At 45.9% G+C, this 18819-nt stretch overlaps 2 protein-coding genes across 2 annotated transcripts in view; one reads left to right on the top strand and one right to left on the bottom strand.

Annotated features, from left to right (window-relative positions):
* The window catches only part of LOC119402735 (female-specific histamine-binding protein 2-like), a 571419-nt gene that overhangs the window by 468429 nt on the left and 84171 nt on the right, over positions 1-18819 (bottom strand). The window lies entirely within an intron of this gene.
* On the top strand, positions 412-15525 carry LOC119401889 (female-specific histamine-binding protein 2-like). The gene is made up of 5 exons (XM_037668894.2): positions 412-568; positions 4287-4462; positions 5942-6021; positions 12986-13072; positions 15233-15525. The coding sequence occupies exons 1-5, from the start codon at positions 455-457 to the stop codon at positions 15349-15351; spliced, it is 576 nt and encodes a 191-aa protein (XP_037524822.1). The 5' UTR covers positions 412-454; the 3' UTR covers positions 15352-15525.

Below are 18819 nucleotides of genomic sequence, written 5' to 3' on the forward strand. Positions count from 1 at the left end.
CTTACGCATATTTTTGTGCCACTAATGCCATCTTGTAGTCCTTGACAAGTAAAGATCGTGTGGAATAAAATAAAAGCGTGCTGAGTACACAGACTACTTTGTCATGGCTTACTCGATCTCTTCAGTACAACATTGCGTGGCATGACTAGTACTTGAAGGCTTACTTTATATCGAAAACAACGAAGAAAGAATTGCGCATTACCAAACGACTAGCGCAAGGACCAGTGCAAAAAATTTAAACAGCAATAATTATATCGTGCTTGTCATGCCATCAATATTATTCATCTGACTCACGCAACAGATAACGCTAGAGAGAGCGGTCTGCCGATAATCGATTGACGCGATGGCGTTCAAACGTTAAGTCATTGTTAACCCCCAATACCGGCGTGTATAAATAGCGAAGTTTCAGCACCGAAGCGCTCCATACACCGACGGAACATTGAAGGAAGTCAGCATGAAGTTTCTTGTACTCTGCCTTGCCTCCACCTTGGCGCTCAGCCAGGCTAAGGGAGATCCGCCAGCTTGGGCGGATGAAGCGGCAAATGGGGCCCACCAAGACGCCTGGAAGGTAAACGCTTTAACACTGATTGCAGTGTTCTTGAATGAAGAAAGCTGTCGAATGGAAAACTTGACGAATGTGCGCACTGCGAATTCACACGCTTTGGTTCCCCCTGTCATCAATCCAATGTATTGCACTTTTAGGCGAACAAAAACGCTAGTGATGACACTCTTTATAGTCTCGACACCCCATGCCTTCTGTGAAGCACGACACCGCAAACCGTCACACCACATCTCGTACGCTGTCTACAAGTTTCTCTTGCGACCACGAGGCCAGCTTTCACACTGACCTCTGTCGAGATGTAGGCAAACCCCCATTCTCTCTCATTACCTCCAAATGAATTGAATTTTTTGAGCGACCTTCGCGTATTCAATGAATCGCTTCTATATTCTAATTGAAGGATGGAGTTATGCCCTTAGTATAAATTGTGCTTCCATGTCTCACGAAAGCGGCCATAAGTATTTTAAGCACACATACTGTGGCAATCCTTATTACTGCGATAGCAATCGTGTAGACACTCTCGACGGATTTTTGCCGTTGGCGTCGCCGTCGCTGTCATTTTCTCTATAAAATCCAAATTGACAATATCACCCTTCACTTCACATACAAAGGATCTAATAAAGGATAGAAAGGATCTAATGAAAATTGACAGAACAAAGGAAATGAACTCTGTTCATGACTTCCAGCTTATAACGCGGTGAGTGACGGCGACCGAAAGACTACAAATTATCATGCAGAAACAAAAGCTGCTCTATGTGACCTGGCTTCAGGCTCTCGCCGTGATGCTGCAGTGTTTCTTGCAGTTGGAAACATGCGCGTACTGGGTACCTCAGTAGTAGGGATGGGAAAGTATCGCAAAGAAATATCGGCAATACATGGATAAAGTGCAGCTCCATGATCTGCGGTGCGGCAATGGCGACTGCCGCACCGCAGATCACGGAGCTGCACTTTATCAATGTCTCGCAAAAATTGATTTCCAATTTGCACAGCATGAACAAATTTTCGCATGTGAAACCAACCACCGAAGATATTGCGAGTAAAAGTCGGGACGTGTCACGGTGCTTGCGGCACACGCGACCGAACTACCTAAGAAGTCCGTGCCTTCGTTTCGGACGCCAAGTCATGAGGGGCTTGACAGTTTTCTCCTGCTTTTTTTTTTCTTTTTTTACTTGTGGAAATTGCATAATCCCCTTAAGAATAAACATGCGCTCACTCCTGAACCAGGATATCGGTGAAAGTTTTAAGAAAGGCCTAGTGTAACGAAGTTAGCGTTGGTTTTAGCCACCACACCCTAACCAAGCTGCGCCATTGGCCTTTATCGCGTTTTAGGTATTCGTCCTGTCGAGTTATTCGAAACTTGGAATACTAGCTATTCGAAGATAGAATCGAACTATTGGATTAGGTATTCGATTCCAATTCGAAACTCGAACATTGGCACACCCCTACTAAATTTTTGTTGAGTTCCGCGAGATCGGATTCAAAAGAGTTTGCCGCTTGGCTTACCTTGTGTAACTTTTACAATATGTTGCCATTGCATTCGTTGCTTCGGCCATGAGCGCAAATGTTATTTTAATTTTTTCTTCTTTTTCGTATTCGCTCGACTTGTGCTGCGCTAAAACAACATCATGGTCATGTCGTATCAATTGAGGCAATCCGCCACGTCAATGTGAAACTATATCGCCGTGTTCGAGGTTTTTATTTTTCACTCCCATTATTTAAAAAAGTTGGCATCTTTTATACCCTGACCCATAGCGTACGAGGACGAGGAAAAAACGTACGAGGACAATTTTGATGTATTAAGTTGATTAGCGCAAGGAAAATGTTTCGCCAAAGAGCGAAAATCAAAAGCATGATATAGGAGACATCGCTAAAACCGCAATGACATTGCGAATAACGTATTCGTACGAGGTCGACTGGGTTTCCATGCAAATCACGCTGGACAACGTCTGAAGCAGCTCTGTAATGTTGACGATGCGTCACGTGAGGTTCCAAATTGCATAATCCAGTACAGGCGCAGGATGCACTTCATGGATGTCCAAGCGATAGCCGCTGCGCTGGCTTATGTGATAGGGGTCGAGCTCGGAAGTACGAGTGTTGCATATTAATTACCGTCAAAGGTTGCTGCATCTCAGATGGCTCAGATGGCGGAGAGTACGCGTGCTCCACCACTAATGCGTTCTGAGGCCATCCTAATTTTTACTGCAGAGATTCTATGATCGAGGTTTGCGGTTCATCGTAGATATAAAAATATCATCATGAAACGGCACGCGCTCAATGACCACTCAAATATGCGGTACAGGTGGTTAACAAAGGAAGCTGAAACGGCGTGATTCTGCCCAACATACGTGACACATAGGCGCTGTAGGAATGTTACAGAAAAGCTGTTATGGACGATATTTGCCGTGTGTCGTGGATAAAAAATTATCATGAACCGCCACGCGCTCAATGAACACCCAAGCATTCTGTACTGATGGTTAAAGAGGTCCTCACACAATTTTTAGAGTAATCGTCTCATGGCTTTAATAAAAGAGCTTAATGCCTCACCAATCGACTGCCGCAAAAATTTTTAGGATCCGTCAACCAGAATCGGAGTCATAGGGAGTTGCAGCATGCTTCAAGCGCTCTCTCTCTACGCTGGGAGAGTGATGACAAGGGGGCAAGAAGATGCGTCCCTTCGTCAGCGCGCGTCATGATCTGGAGCACTTCTTGTCATGTTCTTTTTTTTTTCGAACACGCTGCTTATTTTCGGTGTGATCCCGAGCGAGCGCGCGGGCATGTGGCGGCATCCCACGGTGTCAACGGGAACTATGCGGCAAGCGATGCTCAAACCAGCCAAATTCCGGGGACTTGGGTATATGGCGCAGCAATTTGGGTATATGGAATCAGTTGTAGTGAGAAGACGGAGTGAATTGTAGTTGGCTGAGAAATAATTGTAAGCGCTAGGCCGTGTGCCCCGCTGTAATAATGTTTAGCTCGCGTGTTCTCAGGATCCTCGACTACCAATGGGCAGTGTTTCCTGACCATGCTGAAAAAGAGTGGCCGGGCCCCTTTCACAAAAGAAGCTGAAACGTGCCCATCAGCACTAATGGGGCCCAGCCTTGCGCGACTTCGTGCTAGCTGCGCTAATTTTTTTGCTCGTTAAACCATACAACTTCAAAATTCAACAAATGATGAAAAGTTGCGTAATCTAGATGCACCAAAATAAGTGTTGGCTTCATTGCTGTAAATACGGAGCAGTTGTAACCTCGGTAGCAAATATTCGCCTAGTTGTTCATGCATATTAAATAAAAGGCACCTGATCGGTTTGGATTTGATTTTAATTCCTCAGTCGATGCACTAGCTTTCTCAACCTTATGTGGTTGTGCATCACCTCCAAGATCGTAGGCAGTGCAAGCTTTTTGCACCTCACCTGGGTTTATACTGCAGCCGGGATGGCTCACAGTTGTCGAAGCAATACTTTCGGTGCGATGCCGTCACCATGCGACGTTTCATTCTCTCTGTCACGATGATGTTGGAAATTTTGGCGATCCGTGACACCATGAAGTCTTCACGTGCTTGCCTCATGGCTTGACGGTGATAGTTTGCAACCCTCGTTGCGGCTCCGCCGTTGAAGCGGACGGTCAATTTTCGTGTTTGATGAGGCATCAAATGCTTTCACCTTAACATCGCACTAGACATTTCGAAAGTGGAATTCAAGTGGCAGTGTAATCGCGCCTATATATTTCAGAGTCTCAAAGCCAGCGTCGAAAGCATGTACTTCATGATAAAGGCCACCTACAAGAATGACCCAGTCTGGGGCAATAACTTCACTTGTGTGGCTGTTGCGGCTGATGATGCGAACGAAGATGAGAAGAGCGTTGAAGCAACGTTTATGTTTTTCAATAATGCTAACAGGTTATTCCAGTAAGTACCTTGTTCTTGCCCACTATATCTGTCAAAAATATTTTGCATATTCACCAGCAACCAGCACAACAAGCTGAACTAGACATCATTTTGTTTTGTACACGATAGTGGAGCACTGCTACTGCACCGGACGCAACGCAATCTGGGAGTCAGAAAAGCTACAGGCTATTTGGGCGAAGGAAGTTTGGTGGTATTTATTGCCGAATAGGCAGTAGCATCGTCCCAAAAAGTGGATCAAGCACAGACTTCCGGAGCGGGAGCACGTACTGTAGCGATGAGAAGAAACGCGAACGCCGGGAAGCGTGACCTTCGGTACACTCAGCGCCGGCTAGCCTCGGTCGCCTATTCCGAGGCTGCGTGTCAAACTCCGATTTTCCTTGGTTTACTGTTACGCGGACCTGCGTCTTTTGCCGGCACCACCGTTGCGCTAGAATTTTGTTCCGGCTGGCACTACCGCATCGCATGTGCTTATCATCTGCCAGTCATATCTGGCCACAACCTGGCCAAGATTCTAGCTCGACGGTAACGTAGGGTGCAAGGACAGATTCCCCTTGAGAGAAACAGGGTCATATCGAAGTTGGGCGCCTGGTTTCGGACTAGCCGACTGACGCTACGCTACGCTGACTGTTCCCAAAAGAGCGTTTTCTGTTGCTCGCCTTTCGGTTCATCACGATAGCAAGTCCTATAATTTCTGCACGTTGTACCGACAAATTTGGTGCATCATAGGTATGAACGTTATATGAATAACTCTTTACTGTTTATAGTATCTTCTTTATTTAAGCGAAAAATACTGCAAAGATATGTTTAGCTTGAGCTGTTTACTATTATTTTTTCAGGCCATGTTTAACATACATGACTATGTGTACACTCTGTACAGTAAAACACAATAAGTAGCGTGTGCCTTTAAGCGGACCTGAAGTTTACAAATAGGCTTTATAAATGGAGCCTCATAATAGTACACATGTATCCAGACAATAATATTTTGCTCATTGCACAGTAACTTTGAGTTACTGGGGTTATGCAATTATTTTGATGTCATTCCCTCTCTGACTAATTAATTATCTGCCGCGAATTGCTTGAAAAGAGTATTAACCCAGTCACGACCACCATTGATTGTCATATAAAAATATTTGGCTGTTACATACGCAAATAATTTCAGGTTAAGACTTGAAAGTGAATAGATATTGAAGTAATGCTTGAGCCGAGTTTATCACTAATTAACACATCGATGTCAATATAATGCAGAACGAGCTACGTTGATAATGGCCAGGTTCCTGTGACAATTTACGGTGTCTAATATTGAATTCATTGTCTTAATGAGAAAAAGCTGTACTGTGGTTTGAGTAAGTGGCTTTATATAATAAGGTTGATGAGAATATGTCTGCAGAAGCCCCGTTTCGTGATATCGCTCCAGTTGACTATTGCTCCCTGAAATTCAGCCTGAAATTACACCAGTACTCCATTTCTAAAAACTTTCAGCCGATTTTCTACTGAAAAGGCGACTGCTGTTAAAATGTATGGTTACAATAAGGAAAACGCCTTTAAATACGAGACAAGGGGTAAGTTTTGCTATCCTCTCATGCATTACTTGCTGTAACTTGAAGATATGACTGACTACATAACTGCCGTGCTAGTTTCGATCATTTTCTTTGTAAGTACACATTACTTTGAGAAGAGCAAAGCAAGATAATAAAAAGTTGAATTTATACCACCCGTTCACTTCATAATGTTGCAAAAACTGAGCTTTGCGTTCTGTGTTTCTCTATGCATTCAACCCGTGTGCACTGAAATGAAACTCGCGCTTCCTCTGAGGTGATGTGTGTTTCTGCTACATCTAAATGGCAATAAGTAAAGAATAGTAAACCTGATTCAATGTTTCACTTTATATTGAAGGACTTTGCAGTGCCATTCAAGTGCGGCGCCTCAGTACCAATTCTTCTCACGGGCATTGTGAGATGCAGTGTGCCTGTGGGCGATGTTGCGCTTTTTTCGAAAAAAATGACAGGTTCACAGTTGGTGAAGTGCTTGTCTGCGCGACAGCACTTCAGCAACAAGTGAGCATGAGTCATCATTCAAGTTAACTCTATTCGGGCTGCAATGACGTCAACTTGGTAGCTTTTAGAAAACGGAGTGCTGGTAGCTTGAGCAGCATCCTCAAACATGCCTGATGCGATACGCTTAGATGGAACACGAGTGGAATTCAAGAACTAAATTGCTGGCTTTCATGGATGCAACCTGCTTTCTTAGGTCATCCTGTTAACTGCAGTGTGTTTCGTGTATTGGGAGTGTCTGAAATTTTTCCTTAGGACACACCGACAATTGGCGATTCTATCAAAATAGATCTGAATACAGTGTTTATGTATCTACCATATCAAAGCCTTTAAAAACAGCTGTGCTTACTCGTCGGGGGCCGGGAGCGCCTAATCTGCCTTGGCCATTACTTGGCCTTGTTTTAGCATCCAAGCTGTTTATCAAATCGTTCCTTGTGAGTCGATCGCTGAAAACTATCATCTTAACGGGTTTGTGCCACTGTGCGGCGACCTGAGAGCGAGTACAGAGAGAGCGAAAGAAAGAAAGGGAGAACCAAGCACAGAGACCCAAAGAAAAATATAAAGAAAGAGAAAAAAATTTCCCTCAGAAATTCTTCACGAGGCGGGATTCCAATCTGCGTATCCTCGGTCCAAAGTCAAGCGTCCTAACCACTATGCTTATCCAGGCAAGCTAGAAGGGCATAGCATACATAGCCTTGTACGGTATAGTGTAGCAAAGGGGTGGAAAAGGGAAGTGAGCGTGAAGAGGAGGGAAAGGAGGAGGGGAGCGAGTAAAGCATACGCACCACATAAAGAATGGGAAAGAGAGAAATAGAACATTAACGAAAGAGAGAAAAAACATGGTTGATCTCTCCGTCATAGGAATCGGAATAACACGAAAGTAAAGCGTGCCCTTATAGAAGTAACTGAATGTTTACTGTACATTGATACAAGAGAGTTTGCACAATGTATATTGATGTCTGGCAGCTATAGCACCGTTTAACGCGCATGTACCCACTTTGATCACTGGTGGTACATCTACAAACCCTTGCGGTAGCTGTAGTAGTTAACGGTGAAAGCGTAATCAAAGAACGAGGTGTGATTGCCAGAAGAGCGTCGCATATTGGACGCAGAACTTGGTCGCCATCCCGCGGCATGTTAAAATGTGATTGAACACCACGGCCGGGCTAGAGGGAAACGCAAAGCGCGTCGTGCCGCCCCCCCGGCCGCGATTCTTCTCGGGGTGAGCGCGTGAGCAGGGAACGCGGTGTTACAGCCAGGGGAGACAGGCGCGCGTCGCAGAGCTATTTTCGGTTTTTATCAGCGTATTGCTATGAGCGAGGCCGACGCTTTTACGAAGCTTGGGCCAATGTCGCCACCTCGCGGTGTGTTAAGGCATTGACAAAATTGAACTTTTATTGAATACGCGGCGAATGGGACAGACGTGTAACGCGTTGCAGGTGCTAATCGCGGAGGCCATAGTAATGACGGATTACTTTACCTTACCGCTCCCAAAGGGCAACACCACCCCGTCGACCGGGAGTGGTATATATAAAAGGCGCGTTTGTAAAGCCTCTAGAGTCTGTGACCGTGGCGCAGTGGATAGCGTGCCCGGGATCTGTTGTTGCGGACTGAGCGGTCGTGGGTTCGATGCCCGGTGACGGAACCTTTTGCCATCTGAACGTGTACCTATTTTCGACGTCATTTCCGCGACGGAAATACGTCATTGAAGTCTTGGTGGACCCCGGCATAAAACACTTTCGTGTTTAAAAACATGGCGGTGTCCTCTGTCATAAGAATCGGTACAACACCAAAGTGAAAATTGTCTTCCCAGACGAAGTTGAGCGTTTGTTGTGCATTGTTTCGCCACAAGATGTAACGAATGAATACTATCGCAACAAATTGTAATGTCCCGGGTAGAACGGCAAGCAGCTCGAAACTCACAACGCACTGGTCGAACAGAAAGGACGCATGAAAATAACGTATACGGGATGAGCACGAAGTAACAAATGTCACATCTCGACAGTCAAACCGCGCTGCTCAAAACACAACGGAGGACGCACAAAATGAACGCACAAGTATACACAAGATGATCATGAACTAACTGTCACGGTTGTAACTTATTTCTGTGTGAGCAGCACGCTCCTTTCGCAAAAGCAGCTGCTGCAGTGAGCGAAGTGACCTTCTTTCTGCCTGTAACTTCAAAACAAACTTGGGGTGAGAGCACAAGACGTACAAAACACCGCCATCACGGGATAAGCGCGCGCACACGAGTGAGCACGCCCTGTAGAGACGTGCGCTCATCGCAACGCGCGGGACGACGAACTTTAAACCGCGCCCTTTGATCCTTTCGCACAATTTCGCTAGTGATAGTGAAAACACGCCGAAGTTCCACCGATCTCTGTCTACCGCCCCAGGTAAATTGTGTATATATATAACTCCCCGTTAGTATGTTCAAGAGCGTGCCTTGTGTGGCGGAGTCTTCTGCAGAGCCAGGGGCCCGAAAGTTCGACTACCGGTGTCTGAACTTTTTCTTCTAGTTTTATTCTTTGCCATCTCTTAGTCTATATATTTTACAATGTCATAACCGTGACGGCAATACGCCAGTGGAGCCGTGGTGAACTCCAGCATAAAACACTTTCGTGTTAAAAAAAAGTGAGATCATCAACGAAATAGACAAAAAATAAGTAGAGAGAAAAAAAAACGCCAGGCCTGCGCTGAAACCGCAGCACAGTCACAGCGAAAGCTGGAAGAGCGGCGTTTCTACAGGCGGTTGTAGGCTCTCTTGGGGCTGCAAATACACGTACCCACTACGCCATAAATACAAGCAAGGTACCCACTACGCCATAAATCACAATTTTTGTGAAGTTGGGAAGCACCTACTAAGCCATTATTCCTCATTCTGCGGAGAAGCGAGTCACCAGATACACGTCTGTAAGGCATTATGTGTACTTTGTTGAGGCGAGGACTGATAACGATGAAGAATTATGACTCAGCCCTTTGTAATGGCTTGGAAGCTTTAAACGGCTCACCAGTTATCCAATTTGCATTGGGTGACGCCCGGTCGTTATTTCCCTCTCCCGCCATGCTGTATAACATATAACATATGTTGACGTGCGAGCGCGAGCGAGGGGGGGGGGGGGCGAAGAACTTTATTGATACCCCGAGGAAATGGATCATGCGCTTATGTGCTTCCTTGGCAACCAATACAAGTGCACTTGCGAAGAACCCACTACGCTATAAATAAATGTAATTTCTGAGAAGTAGGGAAGCAGGCACTATGCCATTTTTCGTCATTCTATGGAGAGCCGTGGTACCTGCTCAACGCATGTAAGGCATTATGCGCTGTGCCTGATGACGATGAAGCATTATGGCGGAGCCCTTTGTAATGGGTTGGAAGCATTCAACAACCTACAGCTGCGCAATTCGCATTGTGTGACGCCTGGTTACAGAATTCGGGTTGTGCGACGCCAGGTGCTTATTTTACTCTTCTACCACGCTATATTGCATACGTTAATGTGGTTCCTTCCCGACATGAAGCTTGTATAGGACCTTTTTGCAAAGCCGCGTCAAGCACCGGCATGGCTCAGAGGTTGATTGCTGGGCTCCCACGCAGAGGGCCCAGGTTCGAACCTCGTTGTATCCTGGAATTTTTTTTCTTAATTAGTTTTTTTTATTTCGAGCGATAGTGGTTACGGACACCGGCGGCGGCGGACAACGGCCGCTGAAAAACGGCCGCTGAAACGATCTCATAACAGCTTTCGCTGTAAAAAAGCTAGAAAAAACAAGAAGCAAGCATATCGTCGTCCAGCGATCAGATACCGCACCACCTGGCTAAGCCGCGCATGCGCAGCAGCTAAGCTACGCCCAGCGACGGGAGACATCGCGCGCGACCTCCGCTCTATAGTGCATAGCGTGGCTGCCTACTCCCGAGGAGGAAGCCGCGCATCTCGAAGCCATACGTGTCGGTCGACGGGCAGTGCGAGCGGCGACGGGTCCGTGCTTCGCCGTGCGAAACTTTGCGAGAGAGAGTTCAAACTGTCCCGCTATTTTTTTCAGTATCATACTAAGCGTTGTCCTTGGGATGCGGTACGAAGCAGTGATGTAATGTTTATTTTCCTCACGTGCGATTGCATTAATTACCGCAAGCTTTGCGGGGAACAACACGTTCTTCTGTTTTGTGGCATCGATCGCGTTAAGAAAACGAGCGGAAAAGCGAACAGCGACCCCTCATGATGGGACGGTGGCGAAAAAAGAAGGAATAATGTGAAAAAACACGTAATACCCAGCGGCATTTTCTATTCGGTCGGCGCGGCGCGCTCCTTATAACACCGCTCGGTCTCACATATGCGTGAGAGAAAGTCACCTTACGTGAGGAAAAGCCAAATATGTGTGATGGAAGCCAGGTTTTGGGGCATTTCACGTGGTCCGATGTTTGTAACTTCAAGTTTTCTGACTAGATTTCTAAGATGTTGCCGTCGACTTTGACATCATTGGCGTTAAAGAAACGCTGTATTCGAAAAAAGTTCTTTATAAAGGATGCTTCGATATACCCGACTTCAATATAGTAAGGTTCGGCTGTAACTGCTATATAAAACACTTGCATGAAAGTGCTGCAAGCTATACTGTCTTTGTGCTCAAGTATTTGATCAAATATTTCATTCATTACTATTTCATCGTAACGGTAAAAGTAAAATGCATCATCCGGTAACTTCCAAGCCTTTATTGATGTTTCTCCAACTAGTACTGTTCACACAAAGGCTATGAAATATTAGAAATAGGGCTGTTGTGGTATAAGGCAAGATAATATCACATAATTGTCGTTATGGTATAAATAGCGTCACTGACATCTATTCCTAACGAACAAGAGCTGTCGTCCGTCCCGGTGGATCAGTGGCTACGGTTCTGGGATGCTGACCAGAAAGTCCCGGGCTCAGTCACTGGCGCGGCGGTCGCATTTCGGTGGAAGCGAGATGGTGGAGGCCGGCGTAATGTGCGATGTCAGTGCACGCTAAAGAATTCCAGATGGTCAAAATTTCCAGAGCCTTCTACTACGGCGTCCCTCATAATCGTATCGTGGTTTTGGGATGTAAAACTCCAGATAATATTATTGCGATAGCAATTATATGGACAATCTCGACAGGTTTTTGCTGTTGCTGTCATGTCCTGTGTAACGTGCAAATTCATAACACCTCCCAGGCATCGTATGTTCTACCGCTGGTAAAATCGAGCAAGCGGAGTTCACGAACGCCGCTGAAGCAGACATCAAACGAGCCGGCCAATCTCCGTCACTCTCAGGGCGCATGCGATAACACCACCTCGCTCGGGAAGCCTGCCGTCGAAACAGAGAGGAAATGATCCGCCCGTCTCGAACGAGCCTGCAAATACGCGAGGGGAGGGGGTGCCCCTCGAGCAGCATCTTTGAATTTCGAATCCAAAGGTGCAGTCTCGATCATTCGCGCACGCGCTATCTCGGCAGCCCTTAGCGGGCGGCTCGTATTCCCTTCTACGGGCTGCGCTCTCAACGCAAAGAAACTGTGCGAAAAGAGCATCTCTTCCTGGAGCGGCCGTATTCTCTAACACCAGCGTTGTGTAGAGTTACGCGAGATCGGAACCAAAAGAGTTAGCTGCTTGCCTCACATCGTATAACATTACAATTTGTTTCTATCGCATTCAAGGTTTCGCCCATGTGGTGAAACTGTGACTTTTTATTGAACAGAAGCTGCAGAAATCTAGTGTAGTGGTTGAGGTACAATGTGCATGAAATTTCTTCTTCAGTGAAGGAACCTGAGGCATTTTTTCTGTGTTTCACTTGTTCCTATATAATCAGGGCGTCAATGGCAAATAAATGCCTATTATTTCTTGGAGAACCGCCTAACCTTAAAACCGCTTCACCGTGATAAGCTCGATGGTGCTATTTAGGCTCTTTCTGTAGCTGCAGATGTTGGACGGCAAAGACACAAAGATTACACTTAGCACTAATACAGAGTAGATTGCACTGTTTTAATAGAGTATATGCATAATCAAGCTTTCACCTTTTTTTACATTTTTCAATTTTTTATTAGGCACTACAGCAACCAAACATTTTTAGTTATTCAGAAACCGTACTTATACGTCTATAGAAATCATCAAACTTATATGTTTACGATAAAAAAAATATAAAAAAATTCAGAAAACAGAGTTTTTATTTTTTTTCCTGTTTTTCTATTTCACCTTCGTTATTACCCGTTATTTTGAGGAATAATGAAAATTTCATGTTTTCTAGTGTTCATTTTGTTGTCCTCTAACTCCTGGCTGAAATTGCTGATTTGCACAAGTAAACACCGTCTCTGTCGTTATTACTGGAAAATGCGAAGACTCCAAGAGAATAATTTTTTATGATATTCCTGCACGTACACCTAACTGCTTTGAAATGTTGATTATTACGCGAGATCATAAAAGGCCATCCATTATGTTTCACAATAACTCACAGCACATTAATTTCTGTTTGAAGATGGACAAGTGTTCACAGATGTCGTTGCATTCTCCGATGACGACTGCTATGTAATGTACGTTCCTGGTACAGACGGAAACGAAGAAGGTAAGTAAATGCAACAATTTGCATTCACAATAGAATTTGTAACGCTCTCGTGTATTAAGCGCTCTTGCGGAGGTTTTTGTGAAATTTGCATGAAGTAATTGATCACAGACGGTTCCCGAAACGAGCACGCCTGTTGCTCCGTTGAGGAGGAGGTTTTTGCTGTTTTAGATGTGAAGCATCTTACGGTGGAGTTCAATCCGGTGGTGGTGGTGTGCGGCGTGACCGCCTTTACTGCGCATGCGCAAACCCTTTCCCCACAGCTCCTCTCCCCTTCCCCTTCTCCACTTCAAATCTCTGCTCCATTTTCCTCTCTCCCCTCCGCTATCCACTTTCCTTCTCCACTCCTCCTCTCCACTACCCTCTCGACTTTCCTTCTCCAGTCTCTATCTCCTCCCTCTCCACTCCCCTTCTCCACTCCCCCTCTCCCCTCCCCCATCTGAAACTCGGGCTCGACATGCCCAAACGCTGCTTCGCATCGCCTCATGGTCCCCTTTAGTGGGAGATGGTGTGAGTTTTTCCTTTCTGTAGCATGTGTGATCAGGTACAAGCGCGTACTTTTTTACAGAAAAAAAGTAAAATCAAATTGTTAGTTAAATTCAAGCGAACTTGAATAATAGTTGATAGTCTTCTTTCATTGCAGTGTGAAGCTTTGTCTCATCTTTGTGCACCGGCGTCACCAAATAGTCACACGGAAATGTCGCCGAAAATAATCGTTGGCTTACACACGAAACACAGTACTCCACCATTTTTAGCCAGCGCATCGAAATACGACTATCTGTTCTTCAAACTTTTTCAAACGCAGTTTCAAGGAAGGTGTATACACCACGCCGCTCAAATACTCGTTAGAAAATTGATGCATTCCACCCGCCAGAAAACGCCAACATTGCCGCGCGCCGTATGAGCACTGAAAATGTTGTTTTGAAAACCTGGCTAGTTCCCTGCCCTTACCTTCGAATCAATACCGAAAGCTCATTAGGTCTGCTTCTCAAAAAAGAAAAACTACACGCTCATTCAATGGTAACTGCTCAGAGAAAGTAATATTTGAAAGCGAATATCGAGGATGGCCTGGCTGAGCTGACAGTGCATGTGCTTAGAAAATATGCTTCATATCTATGGAAAACAGTCAAAGCTAATGACAAGCATTCGACACATTTTCTGCACTAAAATGCTAACACGTGAAAAATAGCGCTCATTGGGCACCTTTCGTTTTGTGATTGTGTGTATTGTAAGGCTGGAAACGTCCATTTCTATTAAAATCATGACCCAGAGTCAAACATAACGTGTTACACCTTTCGAATGATATTCTATGAACCATTCAAACATACACTCACGGTACTATTGTTTACGCGCTAATAAAAATTGCTCATAACGCGATGGACATGGGGAACATTAACATCTGATCAATCGCAAAAGGGAGGGAAAATTTTTTGCTACCCTTGTGCTTGGTAAGAAATTTGAGAATTACCGCGAATTCACAAGAAGACGCAATGCTCAACAACGCTGTTTGTTCGTAATAAGCACATCAGTCTTCTTTCTGATGTAGGATTTGATTTCGAGCTTCAAGAGGTGCTCACACTACATTAGCCTGTCATGCTAAACTCCTGTACAGCGCAGTAAATTCCAAAGCTCATTAACTCCTAATGATATAGATAATTTTACATTGAAGTCAATTTTCACATGGCGCACCTACTGAATCTGATATAATCATGACGTAAAAATGCAGTATGAATTCTGGTGGCTAGTAGTGAGGACGTTGGGTACGAATACATTCATAATAACCGAGCACTCCCCTCCGTTGGTGGGACACCAACGGAGGGGATTGCTCGGTTATTATGAATGTATTGATGACAAACACCAACGGAGGGGAGAGCTCATGGGAATGGCGAGAATCTCGCTCGAGCACGTGATGAGAAGCTCGTACTGTGTCGTCAGGACACGGTGCAGTAGAAGCCATTACGAGCTTTTAAAGACATGTAAAAAATTCTCAGGCAGCTCTAGCGCTTAGAAGTATATTTTATATGCTCCTGAGGGCTTGTCTTTTCACTTGACGCAAACACAGTGGCACGTGAAAATTTTCGTGCCAGTACCCATTTAACAAAATTTCTTTGTCCCGTACGTTATCCTATCTGTACCTTATCCCTAACTTTAATTTTATTTCAGGTTATGAACTGTGGAGTACCTTGTACGGGTGCGTTCCGCTCAGTTGTTTGGACAAGTTTAATGAATACGCTGCGCGCATGGAGGTACGAGACGTGTTCACAAGCAAGTGCGTGGAATAATGTCTTGAGAGTATTGCTATTTCAAAGCTGAAACTGGATAATGTCACCATGGCTCCGAATGCTCGATGTAGCCTTCGATAATACTGTTTGCTTAGGTTTTTGGTTTTGGGTACATTGTAGTCTTTGCAGACGACCAGCATATGTAATGAAAAATAAAATATTGTGCAGTAGGAATGCCGAGTCAATCTTTTATTTATCAAGAGCTTTTGTGTGTCTTATAACCACCAGTGTCTACGCAATGTGGCACGAACGCACGCTGCTAGATGTAAGGCTGGTGCAATACTTGGTTGTGCAAATTAGCATACTGGGGTGCTATGCAGGATGGCCCGAGTTTGGCGAAACTCGGGATCTTTCCGAGCTCCGGTGACACCCCCTTTTGAACGAGCTAATAGTACGAGAAGGTGAAATCCATCTCTCAGCGCGCGCTCCGTTCCATTGGTTACGATGGAACGCGGCGTCACGTCAATGGCGGTCGAGAAGGTTGGGTGGTGTCGTCAAACTTCTTTCATTTGTTTGTCGTTCCAGTGAGTGCAGAAGTGCACCCATGCAAGAAAAGTGGCAGAAAGCTCTACTAACACTATTTTTTCTATGTGTGCGCGGGCCGTTTGAATTCATTTTCAAGCGTTTAATGTCTGCACTAAGTATCCTTTAGGATAATCAGCACCGTGTCCTCTGAGATTAGTTCCGACCGAGCGCCTGATAACACCGCGGCTAGAGCTAATCGCCGAGGCCACGTGTATAATCACCATGGCCAGCCTGTACATTTTAGCGCGTTGCTCTGCCGGCGCGCGCCCTCGTCGTTCTCTTCTTCATCGTCTGCTCGCTCCCAGACCACGTGCGCCCGGCTGATTAGCTAATTGGCTGGGCGGTATACCTAGCTAAGTCAGGACGTGCTATGACGAAGCTGATTAGGCCAAATCATGCTAAGGCCGAGCTAACTAAGCCACATCTTACTAAGACCATGCTAATGAAATCGTGTAAAGCTGAGAACAAGGTAATTGAGAACATGCTAACACGACGCTAATAAAAAGAATGTAATTGAAACCAAGATAATCAAGACTTTACTCACCGAGATGGTGTTAATTAGGGTCGTGCTAATTAGGATTATGCTAATTACATCTGTACTATTCAGGACCTTGCGAATTAAACCTGAGCAATTTTTGCCGTGGTAATTAAGACACTATAACTTAATGTTAACTAACACGACGCTAATTAGGAGCATGTTATTTAGAATCGCGCTCGTTAGAATTATGCTAGTTACCTCTATACTATTCAGGACCTTGCGAAATAAACCTGAGTCATTAATGCCGCTGTAACTAAAACATCAACAATTAGTGCTAATTAACAAGACGCTAATTATGAGCGTGTACTTAAAACCAAGATAATGAAGGTCTTACTCACTGATGTCGCGTTAATTAGGATCGTGCTAATTACTATTATTCTAATTACCTCTGTGCTATTCAGGCCCTTGCGAATTAAACCTGGGTAATTAATGTCGTGGTAATTATAAAAATAACAATTAAGAAAGGGCTACTCAATATCATGTTAGTTAAGACCTTACTAATCAATAGCACCAATATTGAGACCGAACTGACACAGTCATTACTCCGAAGCAGACCAAGCATACGGAGTAGACGAGCCACGTAAAAAGCTGGAAGAAGCTAGGCGATCACAAGCTCTTCCGATGGCCCCAGCCTTGCACAAGTAGTGCAAGCTGACCAAATTATTTTATATGCAAAGAAGCTGCTGAGTAGCGTCCACCGCATGAAACACTTGACAAGCACACCGGCACTATGACAGTTACGAGTTGAACTGGGGCCTTTTCAGAATCAACGAGTTTGCACCCGAGTTCGCGCGTCAATCAATTTGATTGACAGACGCCCGCGGTGAAGAGCGGGTCCGCCCACCGCGTTTCCTCTTGCCGAGGAACAGTGCTCACGACGCAACGCCAGCGAGCGGCACGATTCATCTATGAGCCTAATCGCACAGACTATGCACACACGCACGAATAACTAAAGGTTATATCATCATGTGGCTACGATGTCTCGCCGCGCTCACGACGTACCAATCACAGCTATGAAGCAAGCGCCCTTGGTGGGATTTTCGCCGAGAACTGTTTACTTGTTTACTACTTACTTGTTTGTGGAGGCATTGTTTCTACCGATTCGCTACTACAGAAAAATCTTCAGACGTGTATTGTAAGTATAGCAGTAACCTGTCCGTTTATTTATCTGTAATATTTCAGAGAAGCGAAACGAGCTGCACCAGAGTGCTGCGCGTGCGCCCTTGTTGTCTTCGAGAGAGGAAATTTCCATGCTGCAGGTGGAACGAAAGAATTTTCCGAAAGAGGACAAACGCCCACGAACACGCCCGTGGGAGGCGCGATGATCAGCTGGCAAAAAGATAGCGCGACAATCACGCTGACGTCGCTGCACTGTCAAAATGTTGACTGAGTGGCGGCGCTGACGCGTTCGCACGCGGTGTTCCTTTGAAAACCGCCGCAAACGCCGCGCATGCGTTTGTGACGGCATTCTCGCTCTTGTAGCCGTTTTTATCAACGCTACATTCGCGCGCTCCGCACTGTCTTCCTCTCATGACCACCGTAATGCAAGCTCGGAGCAAACTCGTGTGCCCGAGCTTCTCGGGCACACGAGTTTCAAGGCTCATTCACACCGAAGGCGGGGCGGCGAAAGCGGCAAAGCGGTGAGGCGGAAAGCGGGAAAACCTCCTCTCCAGGCGGCGAAAGCGGGGCGGAAAACGAGGCGGCAGGTCCGATCGCTCTCGGACCAATTTTTTGCCGCTCGCCGCTATTCGCCGCTTTGCCGCAGCCAATCAGAACGCGCTGCGGCGGTGGCTCGGCGGTGGTGCGGGTGTCTCTTTGGGAGAAGCCGTGCCACGTGATAGCGACACGTGCGCTAAAGCGCGAGAGGCCCCGCCTCCTCGGCCGCGCGAGCAGCCAAGAAAGCCATGCGGTCTGAACAGGTATGCGCGCTCGTCGCCTCGCCGCCTTGAAAAGCCCGCTCGGCCGCTATGCCGCCCCGCCTTCGGTGTGAATGTACCTTCAGGCACTTGGCAGCGGCAGCGACGGACCGCTTCTCGTCACTAAACCGAGCTTTGTTCCACACGCAGTGAAAAAGTTGGTTGCTGAGTACGGCGCATGTGTACTGGATTCATCGGATAACCCTGCGACTCGGCAACCGCTAACTGGCCGGGAAGAAAACGGATCAGACTGCGCAGATCTACCTGACTTTGACGCAACGCGCCATCGTACCACGGCAGGAAACTCCCACCGACATTCAGGCACTTGGCAGCGGCAGCGACGGACCGCTTCTCGTCCCTAAACCGAGCTTTGTTCCACACGCAGGTTGGTGTATTTTAATTCTGGATTGTTCATAATCTAACACTGCTGCCGCTGCCAAGCAATCTTGAGTAGTATTTCATTTGTGTATGCTTGTGTGGACATGATGG

Source organism: Rhipicephalus sanguineus, chromosome 8 (assembly GCF_013339695.2).
Source record: "Rhipicephalus sanguineus isolate Rsan-2018 chromosome 8, BIME_Rsan_1.4, whole genome shotgun sequence".
Classification (NCBI taxonomy): domain Eukaryota; kingdom Metazoa; phylum Arthropoda; class Arachnida; order Ixodida; family Ixodidae; genus Rhipicephalus; species Rhipicephalus sanguineus.

What these genes read in the sequence shown, in the direction of transcription:
- LOC119401889 (XM_037668894.2), top strand. Translation starts at nt 455, where the DNA reads ATGAAGTTTCTTGTACTCTGCCTTGCCTCCACCTTGGCGCTCAGCCAG. An exon ending in CTTTAAATACGAGACAAGGG is followed by an intron (nt 6,022 to 12,985) that starts GTAAGTTTTGCT and finishes TTCTGTTTGAAG; the next exon opens with ATGGACAAGTGTTCACAGAT. An exon ending in TACAGACGGAAACGAAGAAG is followed by an intron (nt 13,073 to 15,232) that starts GTAAGTAAATGC and finishes ATTTTATTTCAG; the next exon opens with GTTATGAACTGTGGAGTACC.